Here is an 18,803-nt window from a genome sequence, read left to right on the forward strand (position 1 = left end):
AAGTAAGAAATATTTTATTGTGGAGAACAAAAAAAACAGCATGTGTTGTAGAGTTAAGAATGAGACTAGTTCATTCTGGATATAAACTGTTCGCCCCCAAAAAAACCTTTATTTGTATTTGTATTTACAGAGACCAACTTGGCTCACTTCCTATCATGCTCAACCCCCTCTTAAATTCCAATAGTGACAACAAAATCGTGGCTCCTTAAATTGCCTTCAGAGAGTTTGTGTATCTTCGCAGGGAACGGAATACAATCGCAGCATAAAGGGAACAGAGTAAAGAGTCGGCTGGCCATAAACAATGCTAAAGCAAACAGAATCAATAGTTGGCAAAGTTTTCTCAGGACGTAACAAATTAGAAAATGCATTGCGTGCTGCGTCCTGGCCAGCCGCATTAATAAACAGAATAGACTGCCTGTCGGGTGCACCCAACTCTGTGAGCAGCAAGAGACTGAGGCTGATGGAAGTAACACCATGGGTTGAGTGGTGTTGCTAACAGTATAATATCCAGGGCATAGGTATCACACACTGCATTGTGGGTCGTGCATAATGAGGTCTTCTGAGGGCATCTCTGAAAGCGAAGATGCTTAGCAGGGCATAGTGTTAGCAGAATCACATCCGCATAGATTTCAAGATCAGGGATGTACAACGGGCATCTAGGAGAGCCACAAACATACCTAATTCTAAGGATAACCAGTGCTTTCAGATTAATTGCATGCACGTTTATCTTATGTAAATTCTGGACAGATCTGGCCATCCTGGTCCTATGCTGGCATGCCTGCTCTACAGCAAATTGCATTTCATGGGTACAAGGATGTCAACAATCCTGCACATGAAATAGGATGTGTGCCAACAGGAGTCTGAGCTATGCTATGCACTGACGTAAAGAGTTCAGACACCTGATTGAGCTACGGCGAGTAGACTGGTCCAAACTGCTCCAGATCTCATGAAACTGGATGGGATGAGTCTAGGGTTCTGCACCTCCTACCAACTTTCAAAAGTACTGAACATTTCCTATTCAAGAAAGCTTTTAACATCAAGCCAGATTCCTCTGAGGCCACCCCCACGCCTCTGAAAAGGGAGTGAGGTCTCGACACCCAGCCACAAGTCTAGCGCGACACTCACTCGCCAAGCACTAACAGTTGCTGACGACAGAACAGAGACATACAGACTCTACCACGCACTGGTCCAATCTCAGCTCCACCCGGTGATACAAACTGTCCTCTGGTGGCATGCTTGTGCTTTGTATACAACTGAATAAATGCATATATAATTAGGCAATGTATAGTCAGACAAATCGTGCAACAAGAAGACTGAATTTAAGTCTACTTCACTTACAATATGAACAACGTATATTCTAACAAACATTTTAAGACAGTGCATGGGTTGCCTGGAAAAGAAGTAAAATATATTGATATATCAGTTAACAGGAGAAAGGCATAATGTGTCACCAGATCCCTCTGAACCTGATCCAACCAAGCAAGTTAAAAGAGCAGATCCTTCGAGTCAAATATACTACTTAAACCCCGCCGATGCTAATTCATTAAATTTAATTCCATATATCTTTGTTGCCCATAATTGCCAACTCACTATATAGCAGGAAAAGGTGTTCAGCTACAATCTATGCTTTCCAGACCAACTCGCAGTTTTGAGAGCTCTGTCTGTTTCTAGCAGAGGTTAGGAAGTCTCTACCCTTCTAACTTGACATGGCTGTGGTTAAGGGGGGGGAAACAGAGAGAGACAACAGAGAAGGGGAATATCAAACAAAAGAAAGGAGAGGGAAATCATAGACCACGAAAAGCAAGTAAGAAAGTAAAGAAGTTTGAAATTAGAGGAACTAACATGGCGTTACTGGTGGCGGTGGCGGAAACTTCTGCCGAAGAAACTACTCCACACTTGGAACACTTGAGTGTCATGCCGTATAGAGGCACTGTCATCTGACTGCAATTAAAATCAAAAATACTGAAACAAAAACAACAAAAAAATACACTTGGCTTGTGAAACATAAAAATGCACGACACTCCCAACAATAACCATTTTAAGCTTTCAGAAACTCTAATAATCACATTATCAACAGAAAGCAAACAGAGATCTTGGTAACAAAAGTGGCCATTTTGAAAAATCAACTAGGTAAAGGATTGCTTGTTGGCTGCCAAAACATTTATCTTCAGACAAGAAGGATTTGGCATAAGTAACAACATGTTTGAGGTAAAGCAGCTTAGTTCTCTTCCTAGGGCTTCTAGGAGCAACATGCATGGGCAAGCTCTTTAACTCATGTATTTTTCATTGCGAGATGAAATCAGACACATCTTGTGTTGGATCGTGATTTAAAAAACATAATGCCCTGCAGCAGAATTCTGCTAAAGGTTGTCTTAGTGGCCGAAACGCATGCACTAATGACACCACAGACGGCATTAAATGCCACATTAACATGCCTACAACATGAATTGCCAGTGCTTTATGGTGCTGAACAAAGAAAACTAAGGTCAGGACAATTAATAACTCTGTGACACATTACTTTATCACTGCAAAAAAGAAAAAAAATATTTGATCATTTTGCTTTTGTTTAGAATATGATTTCAGTACACCAAAATCTTGATTGCGTGGGTCTCAATATTTCCCCAAAAAACATGAGCATATTACGCAAAAAAGTTCAGCCCTCTGTCCTCATCTGTGTTTCTTTTAGGAGCCATTTTGTTTGCTTTTCCAATCTGTAAAATGTATACTTTTTAATACAAGCTAACTACAGCAAGTATAAGGAATAAAAGTTTGGCTTGTTGTTCTTTTGTCGTTGGTCTGATTAAATATGTGTACAAGTTTCTCTGTAGGAGGCTGCAATATTAACCTTTTTTGTTTACAAATTTGCTGTTCAAGGTTGTTTTTTGTCTGCTGAGAGGAGTTGATTACACAGAATCTGACTAACGGGTTTTTAATCGAAATTGAAATTTAAAGTGCTTGACTGATTTTTGGTGATGGCATACTTTGTACTAGGAAGGATAATGATCCGTTGTGCGTCTAGTTGATTGTTTATATTTGTGGGATGTGGAGGATTTATTTGCAGCGCATGGAAAGAAGCATTGTAATAATCAAGGTTACACGGGGCGAATTTAACCTTGTACTTTTAAAGCGTATTCAATGTGAAAAGACAGGCCGGAAAAATAAAGGGTGCAAAAACTCAGAAATAAATATATCTACCATGCAAAAATATCCGCTTACAAATGTTCTGTTTTTAAATTCCTGACTACAGTCAAACTCACTTCCCCCCCATTGCAAGATTGTTGTAATGTAGTACTATCATTAATCCAAAAAAAGGGGTTGAGGGGGCACGAATGAACAACGTAGGTCTCAATATCAGAGGCTCCGAAATATCGCCTCGGAGACCCTCATGTCGACCCGGCCGCTAGGTGTCATGGATCAGTCATTCATCCACTTAACATCGTTTTTGTTTTTAGCTTTATGCCTATCCTATTCTTTTTCCTCAATAAAGATATACCTACAGGATAGGAGTTAATTTTAATTTCCCAAACCACTGTCACCATCCAGACAGTCTCCCTCCTGGTGGAGATCTTGACACCACTTGGAGAACGAGACACAATCCACCAAACCACACTAAGCGGAGTTTATATTCACCAGTGACTGTGAACATCCGGTTGAGGGTCTCCGAGACAATATTTCCGAGACACTAGTTTTGAAACCTATGTGGTTCATCCCACCCACCCTTGACTGATGACAGATTTTGCTTGGAAGCTGAATAAACCTCTGTTTCCTCCTCCCTCCAATTGTTTTTTAATTTGTACTGCATTTAGTAATAGACTAGGATATTTGTGGCTTTGTATGCAATTCAATTTTGGTAGTAGAACTGTTGTTTTTGCAATTGTCATCCCGAGTGGGACGGGTATGCCCAGACGTGGGTCCCGTGCTCTCCATTCCACTGGAATCATGCTATCCTGACTGCTAGGATGCTTGTATCCAGTCCAGGGAGGACCTGTCTTGGCAGTTCGGGCTGGACTGTTCCCATGAGGCACAGGGTCAATAATGATTTGCAATTGGCTGGGTTCAAACTGGAATGGCATGGTGAGCAAAAAAACGATGGATTTAGGCCCAGATCTCTGTACTGAGGTGGATGTATGACATTGTTCTGCATTCTGTCCATCAACTGTTGTTTTTGGATTTGTTACCCTGAGTGGGAGGGGTATGCCCAGACGTGGGTCCCGTGCTCTCCATGCCACTGGAATCAAGCTATCCTGGCTGATGAGGGCTGAGAGCCCGAAACCGGTCCTAGGATGCTTGGTTCCAGTCCAGGGAGGACCTGGCTTGGCAGTTCGGGCTGGACTGTTCCCATGAGGCACAGGGTCAAGACTGATGTGCATATGGCTGCATTCAAACTAGAATGTCATGGTGAGCAAAACAAACGATGGATTTAGGCCCAGATCTCTGTACTGGGGTGAATGTATGACATTGTTCTACATTCTGTCCATCAATTGTTATTTTAGGATTTGTCACCCCGAGTGGGAGGGGTATGCCCAGACGTGGGTCCCGTGCTCTCCATCTCACTGGAATCAAGCTATCCTGGCCGCTAGGATGCTTGTTTCCAGTCCAGGGAGAACGTGGCTTGGCAGTACGGGCTGGACTGTTCCCATTGGGCGCAGGGTCAAGACTGATTTGTAATTGGCTGTGTTCAAACTGGAAAGGCATGGCGAGCAAAAAAACAATGGATTTAGGCCCAGATCTCTGTACTGGGGTGAATGTATGACATTGTTCTGCATTCTGTCCATCAACTATTGTTTTTGCAGACTTTGCTTGGAAACTGAATATCCCTCTGTTTCCTCCTCCCTCCAATTGTTTTGATTTGTACTGTATTTAGTAATAGACTAGGATATTTGTGGCTTTAAATGCAATTCAAACTGTTTGGAGGGAGAAATGTATGCATGGTAGATATTGTGGTAGTAGATTTTTTCAAATATTCTTTTGCCATCAGTGAATTTTTTCATATGCCACAGTTCAGAGGCTGTAAGGCCATGTGGTTTGATGCTCATAGACAGTTATTTGGTTCCATTTGTTTTCCAGAGATGTTTTAGACACTTGGAAAGAGACAGAGACTTTGATAAAAGCGTGTTCAAAGCATAAAGGGGTCTCAGAGTTCTACTTACTAGGAAAATTAGATGTATTGTGATTGGACAGTTACAGATCTAAATATACTATTTGTTGCAGAGCGCGTCCCCAATGCATGGACGGAACCCCCCATTTGACCTTCGCCCGATTGTCTCAACTGCGAAGAGGGCATGGGCATGTTCTGTGCGCCCTCAAGCCTTCTCGTTCTATGAGGGGACAGCTGTCTCCCCTACATTGCTGTCTTCCAGCCTGCCCTAGTTCCAGAATGTTGCCACAATTGGTTAGGGGAAGCAACTGAAATTGGAAATATGGTTATGCATATAATGTCTCCTTGTGGATCCTTGCTGATCATGCCCAGGGCCTTTAATTTCTCCAAAACATAAATGGTGATCATTATTTTTCTGAGGTATTCCCTCTGGCCTGGTCTGACCACAGTGCTATAATTTTTGAGTTGAGGGAGCCATTAGACCCAATCTCGAATAGGGCCCAGTTGAAGATGCTGGAAAAAAGGTCATGGAAAAACTTAGACGGTTCACAACTAGAGGAGGCGGCATTGGTGAGTACCTTACCTCTTCCCATTTCCGAGATTGATAAAGCCACTAAGGCCTATACCCATTGGATAGACTCAGCTTGTAAAAAGTTGGTTCCAATCACAAAATGGACTCCCAAGCGAGCTCATCCTTCGGCTCCATGGTACTCTGATAAGCTCAAGCAGCAGAAGCTGGCCTGTAAAAAACTAGAGCGAAAAGAGATGCTGCTGGATTAAAAAAAGAGCTTATTTTCCAGTAAAATTCTTCTTGCAAGATCAAACCCCAAAGAGCTTTTTAAAACAGTGAAAAAATTAGCCACGTAAAACGTTACTAAAATGGATAGCAGCCCAGATTTGTGTGAAACTCTGGCCACCTTTTTTCTGCAAAAAGTTGAAGGTATCTTCTCTACTTTTTCCCCAGAATCGTACGAAGTAGGTTTACTTCCAGGGAACCCTATTCAAAATAAGCCCGATTCCGGACTAGTTTTTGACCAGTTTTTACCTCTTAGGCTGGAAGAAACTGTTAAACTTCTTAGTTCTGTTCGATCCGGCTCGCCCATTGATCCCTGCCCAGTCCCAATACTTAAATTGCTTCCGGAAATCATTTGTTCTGTTTTAAGCCCACTGATTAACAACATTTTCTCTACTGGGTTTTTCCTGATAGATTGGAAAAAGGCACCTATTCTTCCTCTTTTAAAAAAACCCACCTTAGACCCTCTTGATCCTGGCAGCTATCGGCCTATTTCTCGGCTTCCGTTGCCCGCGAAGGTTATAGAGAAAGCCATGAACATTCAACTTAGCTCCTATTGTAATAACAATAATGTTTTTGACAAGACTCAATATGGCTTTAGAGCAAATCACAGTACGGAACTTGCTCCAATTAAATCATGCGAAGAGATAAGGGAGGCTCTTGATTGTGGTGGGAAGGCTGTTTTGATAATGTTGGATTTGTCGGCACCTTTCGACACGGTCCATCACAGGGTGTTGATGGATCGGTTGTCCGAGGTTGGTGTTTGTGGGGTTGCCTGGAAACTCCTTCAATCCTTCCTATCCGATAGATCCCAAACTGTCGGCCTGGATAACCATAAATCAAAGCCGTTTAGCCTTCCGTGTGGGGTCCCTCAGGGGTCCTCGCTAAGCCCTACCCTTTTTAATATTTATGTGATACCATTAGCTGCACTGATCAGATTCTTTGGTTTCCAATTAACCTGATACGCTGACGATACACAGATCGTTCTATCCATCAGAAACGGTCATGAAAAGAAAGCTCGAGCTCGCTTCCATGACTGTATGCAAGCCATAGTAGGTTGGATGGCCTTAAATTGTCTGAAGCTGAATTCAAGCAAGACTGAGGTGATTGTTTTCGGTAACAACCCTCATATTTGGACCCCGTATTGGTGGCCCACAGAGTTGGGAAATCAGCCCATTCCAACTCTAAAAGTAAAAAACCTGGGGGTCATTGTGGACAATAGATTAACCTTCAACGATCACATAAGTTCAGTAGTTTCTTCCTGCTTTCGGATCTTGTGAATTCGGAGGAAAATTAAACCCTTTCGCTCTCAAACGGACTTTAGGACAGTAGTTACAGTCCTTGTTATGTCATGCCTGGACTACTATAATGGCATTTATCTGAATGCCCAGAATCAACATCTTAATAGGCTTCAGATAGCTCAGAATGCAGCCGCCAGGCTTCTGACAGGCATACCGAAATTTGTTTAGGTAAAAAGAGAGTTAACTCGGCTACATTGGCTTCCGGTGAAGCAAAGGGTCCGTTTTGAGGCCTTATGCGTAGCATTTAAGGCTCTCAACTGTATTGGCCCTGACCATTTGAGGCAAAAATTCAAATGGTATGCCCCAACTAGGACCCTGCGGTCTAAAGGAGCAAAAAATGTTCAGATCCCCACTGCTAGGAAAACCAGCTGGGGAGGCAGGAGCTTTATCACCTGCGTGTCCAAGGCTAAGAACGAAAAATGCTGGAGACATTCTATCTTTTAGAAAGGGTCTGAAAACCTGGCTCGTTACTCAGTGAACCCTCTATGACTATCACCTAAGCAGAACTCAGCGCCAGGACACCCCAGGGTAATCGTGCACTTTTATAAATCTAATTAACAGAACATTACATTATTACACAGTACACGAGTTTCCCAATCCAAGATGGCCCCTGTCAATTTCCTTTGACTTTACGTTCTGTTCAAATCATACATTAGGAGGTTTGTGCTGGAAATTGATCTGTTGCAACAAATTCAAAGCCTTTTTTTATGTCTTGTTCATTAAATTCATGCTATTTTTTTGTCCCTGAGTTTTTAGCCACATTTTTCCCTGTTGGTCTTATGGATTCCAACTTCACTCGCTGGCTCTTTTCTCTACCCACATTTTGGGAGAATATGCTGCCTTGCACTTTCCTCCAGTGACTACCTTCTATTAAGAGTGGCACAACTTGCTGGGGGTTACTTTTTTCTTGTGTATTTTTTCTTCTTTTGAAAGCAATCCTAGAAAGCACTGGTCACATTTTAAATTCCTGGACTGTGCACATTGGCTCTGTGGCTTCCAAAAATGATGATGATGAACCAAATTTAGCACAGTAGATGCTCCTAGGAGTGCCCCAGCACCAATCCAATATCTTAGATTAGAAATATGATCACTCCTTCCTCAGTCAATTAAACAGGAGGGAGTGAGTACTATGTCCAGCTGCTGACAATACAATGCTCTACCACGATTATAGTCAATGGGCCATTTTGGTTTTTGACTCATAAGGTATCCTTTTTTCTATTTGGAAGTAGTACTTGGGCTGATAGTAAAATTACAGTTTTAGAATGTGTTGGCCGGGGTGGAGAGGGCAGAGGGAAGGACACTCTCTACATCTGAATTTAGTCAAAGCCCAAGTCCAGTTTAAAATGTTACTATATATTTTTCTCCTTTGTCTGATTCTATGATCTCAGAAGGAAAACCGCTGTTACATTGTTTGCACGTGTGACAGGCGGTGGATCAGCACTTCATACATGCAAAGGGAACAAAGCTAATAACCCCACTGCCTTAGTTTTCTCAAAGGTTGCCTCGATATTGGTGAAGGGAATCTCTTGCCTCAATCCTCATGATTACAACCACTATAAGTCAGTGTGTGTTATTGTAATTCCTACAAATCTATGAACATGTATTTACTACGCATGATAAAAAATAGCTGTCACAAGAATTTTGAAAGAGATGGATTTGTGCTTCTAACATATGGAGAGCTAGTACACTTGAAATGAAAGAACTATTCTTTTTTAATCTCACTTAATCTTTCATTTAACCAAATACATTGTGGATGATTTTCCGAAGCCTAATCATTCAAAGGATTTGGGGAAAACACAGCAGAACGAGTGAGCAAATGATGGGCAGAAATGTCAGGAGATAAAACTGCATAAATGGGAACTAAACTAAGTGAGCAGGAAAAGTTGCACTATTGTTTTGGGACATCATTGCTCTCCAAAACTGCAAGATCTTTGTCACTCTGCCTGAGCACAATGCTTTGTGAGGTAGCTGCACTTTGCCCTATTTAGCATACATGTATCTAAATATTGTCACTTTTAAACGTACACTTAAAACATACTCTGTGTTTTTGAGCTCAATAAATGTTATATGACTTAGAAGCACCCAGCCATGTATGCAATGCCAGCAGTTAGGCCCCTGGTATTATATTTGCTTAGGCTTGTTGGTGTTACATTCCTTGACAGTCAGTCAGCCACCTTTTTGGAGTACCTTGGTCTCTTCCAAGGAAACACCAATTACAATGCGATTCAGTAAATCGTCAGGAAGGCAGAGAACAACATTGAGTAATACCGTACCTGAATGACGTGGAAAACCATGCATGACGATTGCTGACTTTGCTAAACATACATAGATTGCATACAATGCTGCAGCCTGCTACAGGCACAGGTCGGCACCATATTGAAGAACATTTTGGTTGGGTGGATCCATGTTGATAGAAACTATTTACAAGCACATGAAGATCATCTAATGAGTCTCCACCGATTCAAGCATAGCTGCATACGGTGAGAACTTGTCATTATTTGCATTCAGGCCCCAGTGAGGGGAAATATGTCCAAGCAACAAAACTCAGGACATGGCTCTAAATTAGAAATATCCCTTGGGTGTTGAGTGTCAAAGACCACAGGCGATAAATGTGGTCCAATGGATTCTCCAGGCCTTATGTGAAACCTTTTATATTCAACAGGTCATCTCTACGAGGTAAAGTATCTTTGCTACCACTGGGGAACTTTCATTTTATGACAAGTCCATTCCCAGCACCAATAGCTTCCCTTTTGAAACAAGTCTTTCGAACATCTGAGATGTAACTGGTCATATTGTAACTCTGCTCCTACTAGGACAAAGGGTAGAATAGATCATAGCACACTGTACATACTCGTAACCTGTTTGGCACATAGGGACATAGAGATATGTTTCCTATATTAAAGAGAACCAAGACCTAAATATTTACAGAGACAAAGGATTTGCAAAGTTTGGCCAAAAAATAACATTGTTAGTATACTATTATGGCCCTCACCTTTTAAGCACTATCAAACTATCTGGGGCTGTATCTCGTCTCGAAAAGGTGCTCGGTCCTTCTATTCTTTGTGTTCTGGTTGGGCATTGAGTTTATCCAGTTAGATTACTGTGTCCAACCGTATCTGAGCCCACAAACCGCTTACGACACCCTTGTAATCTTTGTATCTACCTTTGAAAACTCAAGTGTGCAAAGGGGATAACATGATTATCCAATGTGTATACAATTCAATCTTAGTTCTTGGGACTGTGGTAAGCTACGGCACCTACCAACAATACAGGCCAGTGAACGGTGACTGGCCCAGGTCCCACAGTAAAGGCTTCACAAGAGGTGTCTCAGATAACCTATTATGTGAGTTTAATTGTTTGAATTAGTGCATCAGACACTTAATCCCAAACCTGACGACGACCCCTAGGCCGCATCTGCACGTCTCATGCATGGGAATCACATGCACAGAAGTTGGAAAACTGGTACAGGATTTTAGCAGGTACTGGAGATCCATTAAGGGATCACCAAGGATCAGCTCCAGATTTGCTGTGACCACAAGGCACACTGGTAATTGTAACCACAAATAACTGTGTGCTGTGAAATCACTTTTATTTAGGGTAGGTGAATTGCTCTAAGAACAATATGTGGTATTGGCACATAATATTCACACAATTCTGCCATTATGGGAAAAGAGACATATATTTGAGGGGTTTAAAAAATAGACATTTGAACACAAATTGTTGACTTTATTTGTGATGAAAGACGAGCTGTTTCCACACACTAAAAATCGGGAAAAGTATTTCCAATCTTGCGTATTCTCACAAGCAGGGGTTCTCTCTAAGCAAGCAAAAAGACTGAAAAGGCTCTGCTAGAAGTAAAGCACAGTGGTGTTTTAATACAATAATAGAATTAATAATAGAATTAGAGATCAGCATGGGTTATTAGAGATGAAATGTGTAGGAACTTGGACCACTTATTAAAAGGGCCTTTCAAGTCTCTCAGTTGCCATCATGTGTTTTGTCTATCATTTCTCGTCTTTATCTCCCTGCCCTTCACTAAATGGATAAGTGGATGTTGCACCTCACATTCCGCCCCAAGCTTCTGACATTGGACGAATGAAGGCCACCTATGGCGTTCATTTAAAATCCTCCAAGGCTGTCTTCCAATATGGATGCCGTGCTGAAATTTGGACATGTTGGGCAAGCGTAAAGCAAACATGGCGGCTAAATGCCTCAGAGTGTGGCAACAAAGAGCAACATATCATAAACAATCAGTGCACAACAGGACTCAAACCAGGGAAGACATCCACATAATAACGAACAATGAATTCTTAAGTAAATCAAACTAAAACAAAACATTTTAAACAAATTTACATCTCAAAAAAGCTCGGTATGACAGGATCAAAAATCAGGTGGACGCTTTTAAGTTAAGAAGGTAATTACTTGAGATGTGGCAAAGTAAATTTTTTACTGTGCCGTGCAGAACTAACACATTAACAAGGAGTACCTGCTTGTGTTCGTCTGGCGAGTCTCAGTGGTAGTTTCTGGGTCTGATAAATGGCCAAACAAAACCCTTACCAAGCACAATTTAATTTTGTTTTTATCCATATATGGCTTTGAATGCCAATGCCACTGAGATCAGCCTCTTCTCCCATTGGTGATTCTAGAACATATATGAACTGGGTCCTAGCAAGGAAAGGAATTGTTCATAGAGTGGGGGACATTTTTATACTGCTTCAGAGCCCATTAAGTACCACTGGTCTAGATAATAATGACGTCTGCTATTTCAGATTGTTGGTGCGCTATATAAATGCTCATTCTCACAGGAAGTGCGGTCTGTGGATCTTCTGTGGGTAAGCAGAATACATAGGCTGGTGGTGGTATCCATTCAGAAATGTCCACATACATATTGAGAGCAAATACTTGTTTTAATTGAAGGAAGCCAGTTTGTGAGGATTTCTAGGAATTCTCTCTCCTTCATTCGCGGACTACCTTATCCTCAACGTGTATCTCGAAGAAAGAAAAATATTGGAGAAAAAAACAAACTGCCTTTGATTTTCCACTTTAGGCTTTAACTGTGGAAGTCTTAGGAGGTATGTACGTATTGCATCTTCACCACAAAAGTTGTTGAAAGTTGAAAAAAGGTTTAGCACATATTTCCCCTGCTCTACATCTATGGCCCTTTAGGGTAATGGCAAAGGGAAGGAGATGCAGTGTACATGTGTTGCAGGTATAGTTCATTACTAATTTAGTGACCCGGATAGATGCCTAGAGTAGTATGCAAAAAAAAGCCACCTTTGACATAATCAACATCCAGAGCTGTGCAATCTGGCAAAACAGGCACGTATTGAAAACGGTTGGCCCATCACAATATTGCTGTTGTGCAGTCTTTAGATACGAAAGACTTTTTTTATGCATAGAATCTACATCTTGTGCAAAGATTTTGAGAGATTCAGAGTCAGGCCTTCTTGTGCACGTCTGGGGGTTTTGGTTCTATTATACGTATTAAATTATATTATGGTATGTTATATTTTATATTGGCTACATTTAATAATTTACATATATTATATTGTATTTTATTGTGTTATGCAATAGTATATAAAATATTACATATTTAAAATACATGTAAGATATTTCCAGATATCATATCAGGACTTATTGTGTAAAGTGAGCGTTTTCACTTATAATCAGGACTCGTGTATCTGGGTTTTTTAAATGCCCAGCCTCATTTTTAATCCTGTCATTCTGCAGCAAATCACATGTAGACATCTCATACCCTGCCCGCTCCTTCAGTTTTTTGTCTGTGATCCCATCTTTGGACACAAGCTTGTTGAACACCAGAATGCCGATGACCATGTTCACCTGTTGATGGAAAGAAGCAGGAGGCATTGCTTAGTGGGTGGATTCAATATGCGGTACAGAGGACGAGAAGTTGGGGAACTTAATGGAAAGACACATAAATGACAACCAAGAGAATAGGGGGGGGGGGGCACCTATTACCAGCCCTAAACTTCAACACACCCTTCTGTTCAGCAAGAGTGGACAATTCCACCTGACAATGCAACAGGGGCAAATCTGGTCCAATTCACTGTGCATGTGCTGATCACTGACTGACACCAGGCTGTGAGTGTGCAGAGGCATAAGGGGCCTTCACAATGTCCACATCACTCACTAAGGGGCACTCAGGAGTACCAAGTTTTTAGTGGCTTTCCATGGCGTGCATCACTTGCCCAGTACTCGAAAAACGATAACTGTAGTCCTGATAGATCAAAATGTCATGGCTATGCAAGCAATATTGTGTAAATGTATTCCATAGCTGATAAGCGACTCCCTCTTGCTCGGCCCTATTGCCATCTCAGAGATACAGGCTTGCTGTGAAATTCTCTGGCTTCCTGAGAGACCAGGGCACATCTGCAGCTGTGGAGTGCATGAAAAGAGATGGGCCTAGCTGTCTTCAGTGGAGCAGGCACAGCTGTTATATGAATGCATGAGCATGGAAACGAATCTGAAGCGATCGACAAGCAATGGTTATGAATGGCTGTTAATGCCACGATGAATGGAGTGGTTTACCCATCTGCGACCAGACATAGGCGATGCGAGTATCACATCACTACCCGCATTGATTGCAGGACTGCCCTCTAAAGAAAGAGGTGAACAGACACGTTTCTCATCAATGTATTCGTAGTGGACAATGCAGCGGCCGAGATAGGTTAGGCATGACTGTCTGTAGAGGACTCCAAGTCATCTATGTGAAACTACTGACATCAGTTATGGCATGTACCATCGATAAATCTATGCTGAGAAACGTTTCAGTGGTGAATGATATTTCAGACAACATTGTTCCACTGTTTTTTTTAATTACATACAAGAGGATACATCCATAACCAAACTGCCATGCACCCACTTCAAGTAGGTGGTGAGTCAGTCGCAAATCGGAAGGGATCTCCAGGGGGCCCCTTCCTCTCTGTGAATATATGCAAAAATATACGGACCACTTTTTTTTAAACGCATTTCGTTTTCCTTTAAAGAAAATGGGCTGCATTTGAAAATAAAAGCTGCTTTATTTAAAAAAGCAAATACAGACATGGTGTCCTGCTGTCCCCAGCAGGCCACCATCCCTGTGATATGTGAGATTCCTAAGGGGTCGCAAATTGCGACCTACCTCGTTAATGTTAATGAGGTAGGTCTTTACAACCCCATTAGGAATCGCAAACAGTGTCTGAGACACTGTTGTACATTCCATTTTGTGGTTGCCAATTGCAAGTCGTGAAACGTCGCAATTTACGACTTCCAAAATGTAATGGTCGTACATCTGGTGCTTAGTGAGTAAAGTCAGTAGCCCAACTTAGCGAGTGAAGCTATGAACTGGAGTTCTCTTCAGAACGTCTGACACTTAGGCCCTCATTACGAGTTGTGGTATCCCACTGAAGCGTTAATTCTGGGTGGTACCAACACAGGTCACCAGAGGGGGAGCAAATAACCATCATCTTAGACTACTCCAACTCTGCCCTGGATAGCCATGGACCTCCAGAACCTTGCTACCCCTTACTTAGTGATCCTCTCACTGGTACCTTCCACATGCCATAAGCAGGCAGAACATGTAGCAGATTTGTCCTTCGAGGCAGGGGAAAAGCCAGCAGTGAAGACCAGTCGTTCTTGTGTCCACCTTGTTATTGCATATTAAGGGAACAAACCTCTTAATGGACGGATTTTGGTTCAGGAATACTATCCGGAATCAGAGATTCCACCGCCCTGGTATGCCTGCAACAAAATCCAGCATGCTAAAAAAAAAAGTACCATTAAAGTGAATCAGAAAGATATGAATGGAGAGAGAAGGCCTGTTGTAGAAGAGGGAAGCAAATGGCAAAGGGATTGAAAGGGAAGGGAAGGTGTGTTGGAAATAAGATAAAAAGGAAGAGTACCAGAACCACTGCCGCTGCCGGTCCCACAAAGGCATAGAGGAGGCCTCCTTCCAGTGACAGCCAGCAACTGCAAGACAAGGAGGGAAGGCATGTTAAACAACTGACTGCAGAGGCAGAATGCAATGAGTGAGAGAGGGAGATGGGAAGGCGAGTGAGGGACTCGGTATGCATGGTATTATTGAGACTGAGTCGATCAACGAACCAGTGATTGATCAAGTGAGTGTCTGGAGTGAATGAGAGTGAATTTATGTACATATATGTGTATAAAAGTATTGTATAAGTTTGTATAAGTTTATGAGGGAGCAAGTAAATGAGTTATAGATAATCTTGAATGCATCAGTTAGTGAATGAGTGAGTGAGTGCAGGGGTAGTAAGCAACTGAGTTTGTGTGTGTGGAGATCTGTTACTAAGAGTAGGTGTGCAAGAGAATGTAAACAAGTGAGTGAAAGAACTTACATACTCTACACCGTAAATCAATTTAAGTTTTGCCAAGTGTGCCATACAATACAATTTCTGCATAAGAAACAATGGGGCGTAGGACATATTTTCAACCATATCTGATGCACACACAATATGGATAACTGTCAGGGTCACCCTTGTGACTCAATTTTCTATTGAAAAATCCAAATGACTTTGTACAGAAAAATCAAAACTATACTGAAGCATCACAATTAAAAACAGGCCCCTTGCCTTTGGCTGCCCCCCGCAACTCTGTCTTTGATCCTACTCCTTTAAAATCTTGGCCCCCTGGCTCTCCCAGGCATTATTAGTAGTATTACTGGTTTTGCTCACATAACGTATTGTATGCTAATTTTACATACTTTCTAAGAATAACTTCTTATGCTAGACCTGCCTCACCTCTCAACAATCCATAGGTTTAGAACTTCCTATTCTGGAACGACACCTAACTTGGAATATACTTACCTCAGAAACTCTACTAATTACTATGGCACACCCTATTATATATTTCACTATATCATGCAATTCAGGCCAATTTAACTCCTTGCACCTCTCTTCTGAAAATGTTAAAAAATTCTGTCAAAAGCCGGCCTTAAACTGAAAAGGACAGGGTAAGCGCGTACCACCACAGGTGATGCACGTGCAGACCTGTGGTCCTGACAAAGGTATATAAGTACTCGAGTTTACAATAAAAGTGATGGATTGAATGCTTGAATTATTCTCAGCCACTGGTAATTATTCAGGGCCTCAACCCTGTCCATTGTTACCTTCCACACTATGCTACCTCAGTTTGGACCTAGCCATATGCAAATCAGTCTCGACTTCGCTCCAATAGGAATAATCCAGGCCAAATTGCCAGGCGAGGTCTTCCCTGAAATTGAACATAAGCAACCCAAGACCGGTTTTGCCCTTATTCGGGATCATCAGTTGTTATGGCTTGGACCCAATGGCATAGTGTGCACGGGACCCACATCTTGAAATTCCCAGCCTAGTAAGTGCGTCACACTCGTATACAAAAAAGAGATGGCTAAAATGCTTGAATTAGTCTCAGCCACTGATAATTACTCGGGCCGCATCCCAGTCCATCGTTATTTTGCACACCATGCCACCTCCGTCTGGACCCAGCATATGCAAATAGACCTTGACCATGCTCCAACAGCAACAGTTCAGTACTTTTTTGTATACCTCAGTGCGACAACCTAAGTGGGACGGATGTGCCCAGAAATTGGTGCCGTGCACACTTTGCAACCAAACTATATCGACTGATGAGCCCTATTAAGGGCGAAATCGTTTTTGGATTGCTCGTGTTCCAGTTCAGGGAGCACATGGCCTGGAAGTTCAAGCTGGACTGTTCCAATTGGATATGGCTGGGTCCAAGCTCACTTGGCTTGGTGTGCAAAAATACCAATGGATTGGGATGTGGCCTGAGCACTTATCAGCGGGTGAGACTAATTCAAGCATTCCATCCATCACTTTTAGTATACTTCAGTGCGACGCCCTAAGTGGGATGGGAGTGTACACTGTGCCACTGGAACCAAGCCACACTCGACCGAAGAGCCCACCATAAGGGCAAAACTTGTGGGTGCTTGTGTTCCGTTTCAAGGAGGACCTGGCCTGGTAGTTCGGGCTGGACTTTTCCTATTGGCCCAAGGTTGAGACAGATTTCCATATGGCCTTGGCCAAACTGAGGTGACCAAGCTGTGCAAAATAATGACGGACTGGGATGCTGCTCCGAATAATTACCAGTGGCTGAAATTAATTCAAGCATTTCATCCATCACTTAGTTGTAGACTTCACTTTTTTATCTACTTCAATGGAATTTAATTACCCAATGGGTTTTCCCTGGAGCATCCAACCAATAAGGTGGCTGGTCTCGTGCGGCATCAAACTAGCGCCAGTTTTCGCGCCAGACAGCTGATCAATGCATTGAAGCTCCCAGGGCTGTTTGGAGCGCTCATATTAAGATTAATGCGGCTCGCTCTCCCCCACCTAAATAAAGTCTGCTTAGTAATTTGTGAAGTGAACAAGCGGAAAGGTTTGACACGGTGGCAGTGCGTGGCATGAAGAAAGCCATTACTCAAAGTCAGGCGCTCGCAGCCCCCGGTGCGAGGCACGGGTCTAAATATTATCCTCCGAGTGCGTCCAGTCATTTCTAGCGACTTTGAAGAATGTCCTTGGGCTTGGAAATGTCTCTCTTTAAATACACCCTGCACGCGCTGCTAAGCAGGTCGACGTGACTTCGACCTCGTCTGGCCAATCAGCTGCCACGTGTCAAGGCCGTCATCTCTGCTGCGTTAACGGCTGCAGAAGGCCAAGGGCTCACCGTGCAGTTGAGTGCCGTGGCACAGCACCCGAGAGGGGAATTATGTGATAATAACCAAGAGCAGAACAACGAGGCAATACCTTTTTGAAGAAATTAAATAATTATCTCTAACACTAATAATGCTCCTAACCATGCCAAGCTTAAACCATTCATAATACTATAAATGTCCAATGTTTAATCGGTTTTGTTAATTTTAATTCACTCCATAAAATGTTAGTAATTTTGATTGTCTTCATTTTTTTTAATTAAATGACACTGCTCGCTCATTATTCTGTTGTTCAGTTACCACAACATCTAAATTGAGCGTGGATGCCTCACACACAACCCTCTTCAAGGCCTACAAGGGCGAACGGCCACATAATTTAACACATAAGGTCAACTATGCCACACCACACTGCACCACATAATACCGAACCACCACATACTGATACGGAATTGCAACTCCCAGACTCTTGAGGGCATCCACAGTCCATAAATACTCATCATGACCATTGAGTTAACGATGACTTACGTCAGCGGTTGGGTAATGATCTGACACTAGTTTCGAAGACGTAGGATATACATTGATGTTCAACTTCAGCATTACAGGGGCTGATGAAGAGACTGTTCCTAAGTGAACAGTTTGCAGAAAACCAGCTTTTTAAATATGGGTCCAACAAAAAAATGCAACCTTGAGCTGTGTTGAGAGTATCGCTCTCACTCAATATGGAACCATGGAATCATGACCCATCTTTGATTGACAAGACTGGGTCCCATGATGAACATTGCACATGGTACACTTGCAATATACTAGAGCCTGGTGCAATTCAGTGTCAAAGGGGGATTGATCGCTCAGCGCTTAAAGGTACGTCTCTGAATCATGTGCAAATGCTCTCTCTATTGCCCATTACAAAATTAAATGTGCCGTTGGGCCCATGCCAACTCTGGG

The 18,803-nt window shown here is 42.4% G+C and overlaps 1 protein-coding gene across 1 annotated transcript in view; it reads right to left on the reverse strand.

Annotated features, from left to right (window-relative positions):
• ADGRB1 (adhesion G protein-coupled receptor B1) overlaps nucleotides 1-18,803 on the reverse strand; it is a 466,033-nt gene that overhangs the window by 60,576 nt on the left and 386,654 nt on the right. The window contains exons 23-25 of the mRNA XM_085604813.1: nucleotides 15,094-15,160; nucleotides 12,948-13,033; nucleotides 1,843-1,941 (exon numbers count right to left, since the gene is read on the reverse strand). Coding sequence (XP_085460939.1) covers nucleotides 1,843-1,941; nucleotides 12,948-13,033; nucleotides 15,094-15,160 — 252 coding nt within the window. The remainder of the gene's footprint in view (nucleotides 1-1,842; nucleotides 1,942-12,947; nucleotides 13,034-15,093; nucleotides 15,161-18,803) is intronic.

This window comes from Triturus cristatus, chromosome 5_1 (genome assembly GCF_964204655.1).
Source record: "Triturus cristatus chromosome 5_1, aTriCri1.1, whole genome shotgun sequence".
In the NCBI taxonomy this organism is placed as follows: domain Eukaryota; kingdom Metazoa; phylum Chordata; class Amphibia; order Caudata; family Salamandridae; genus Triturus; species Triturus cristatus.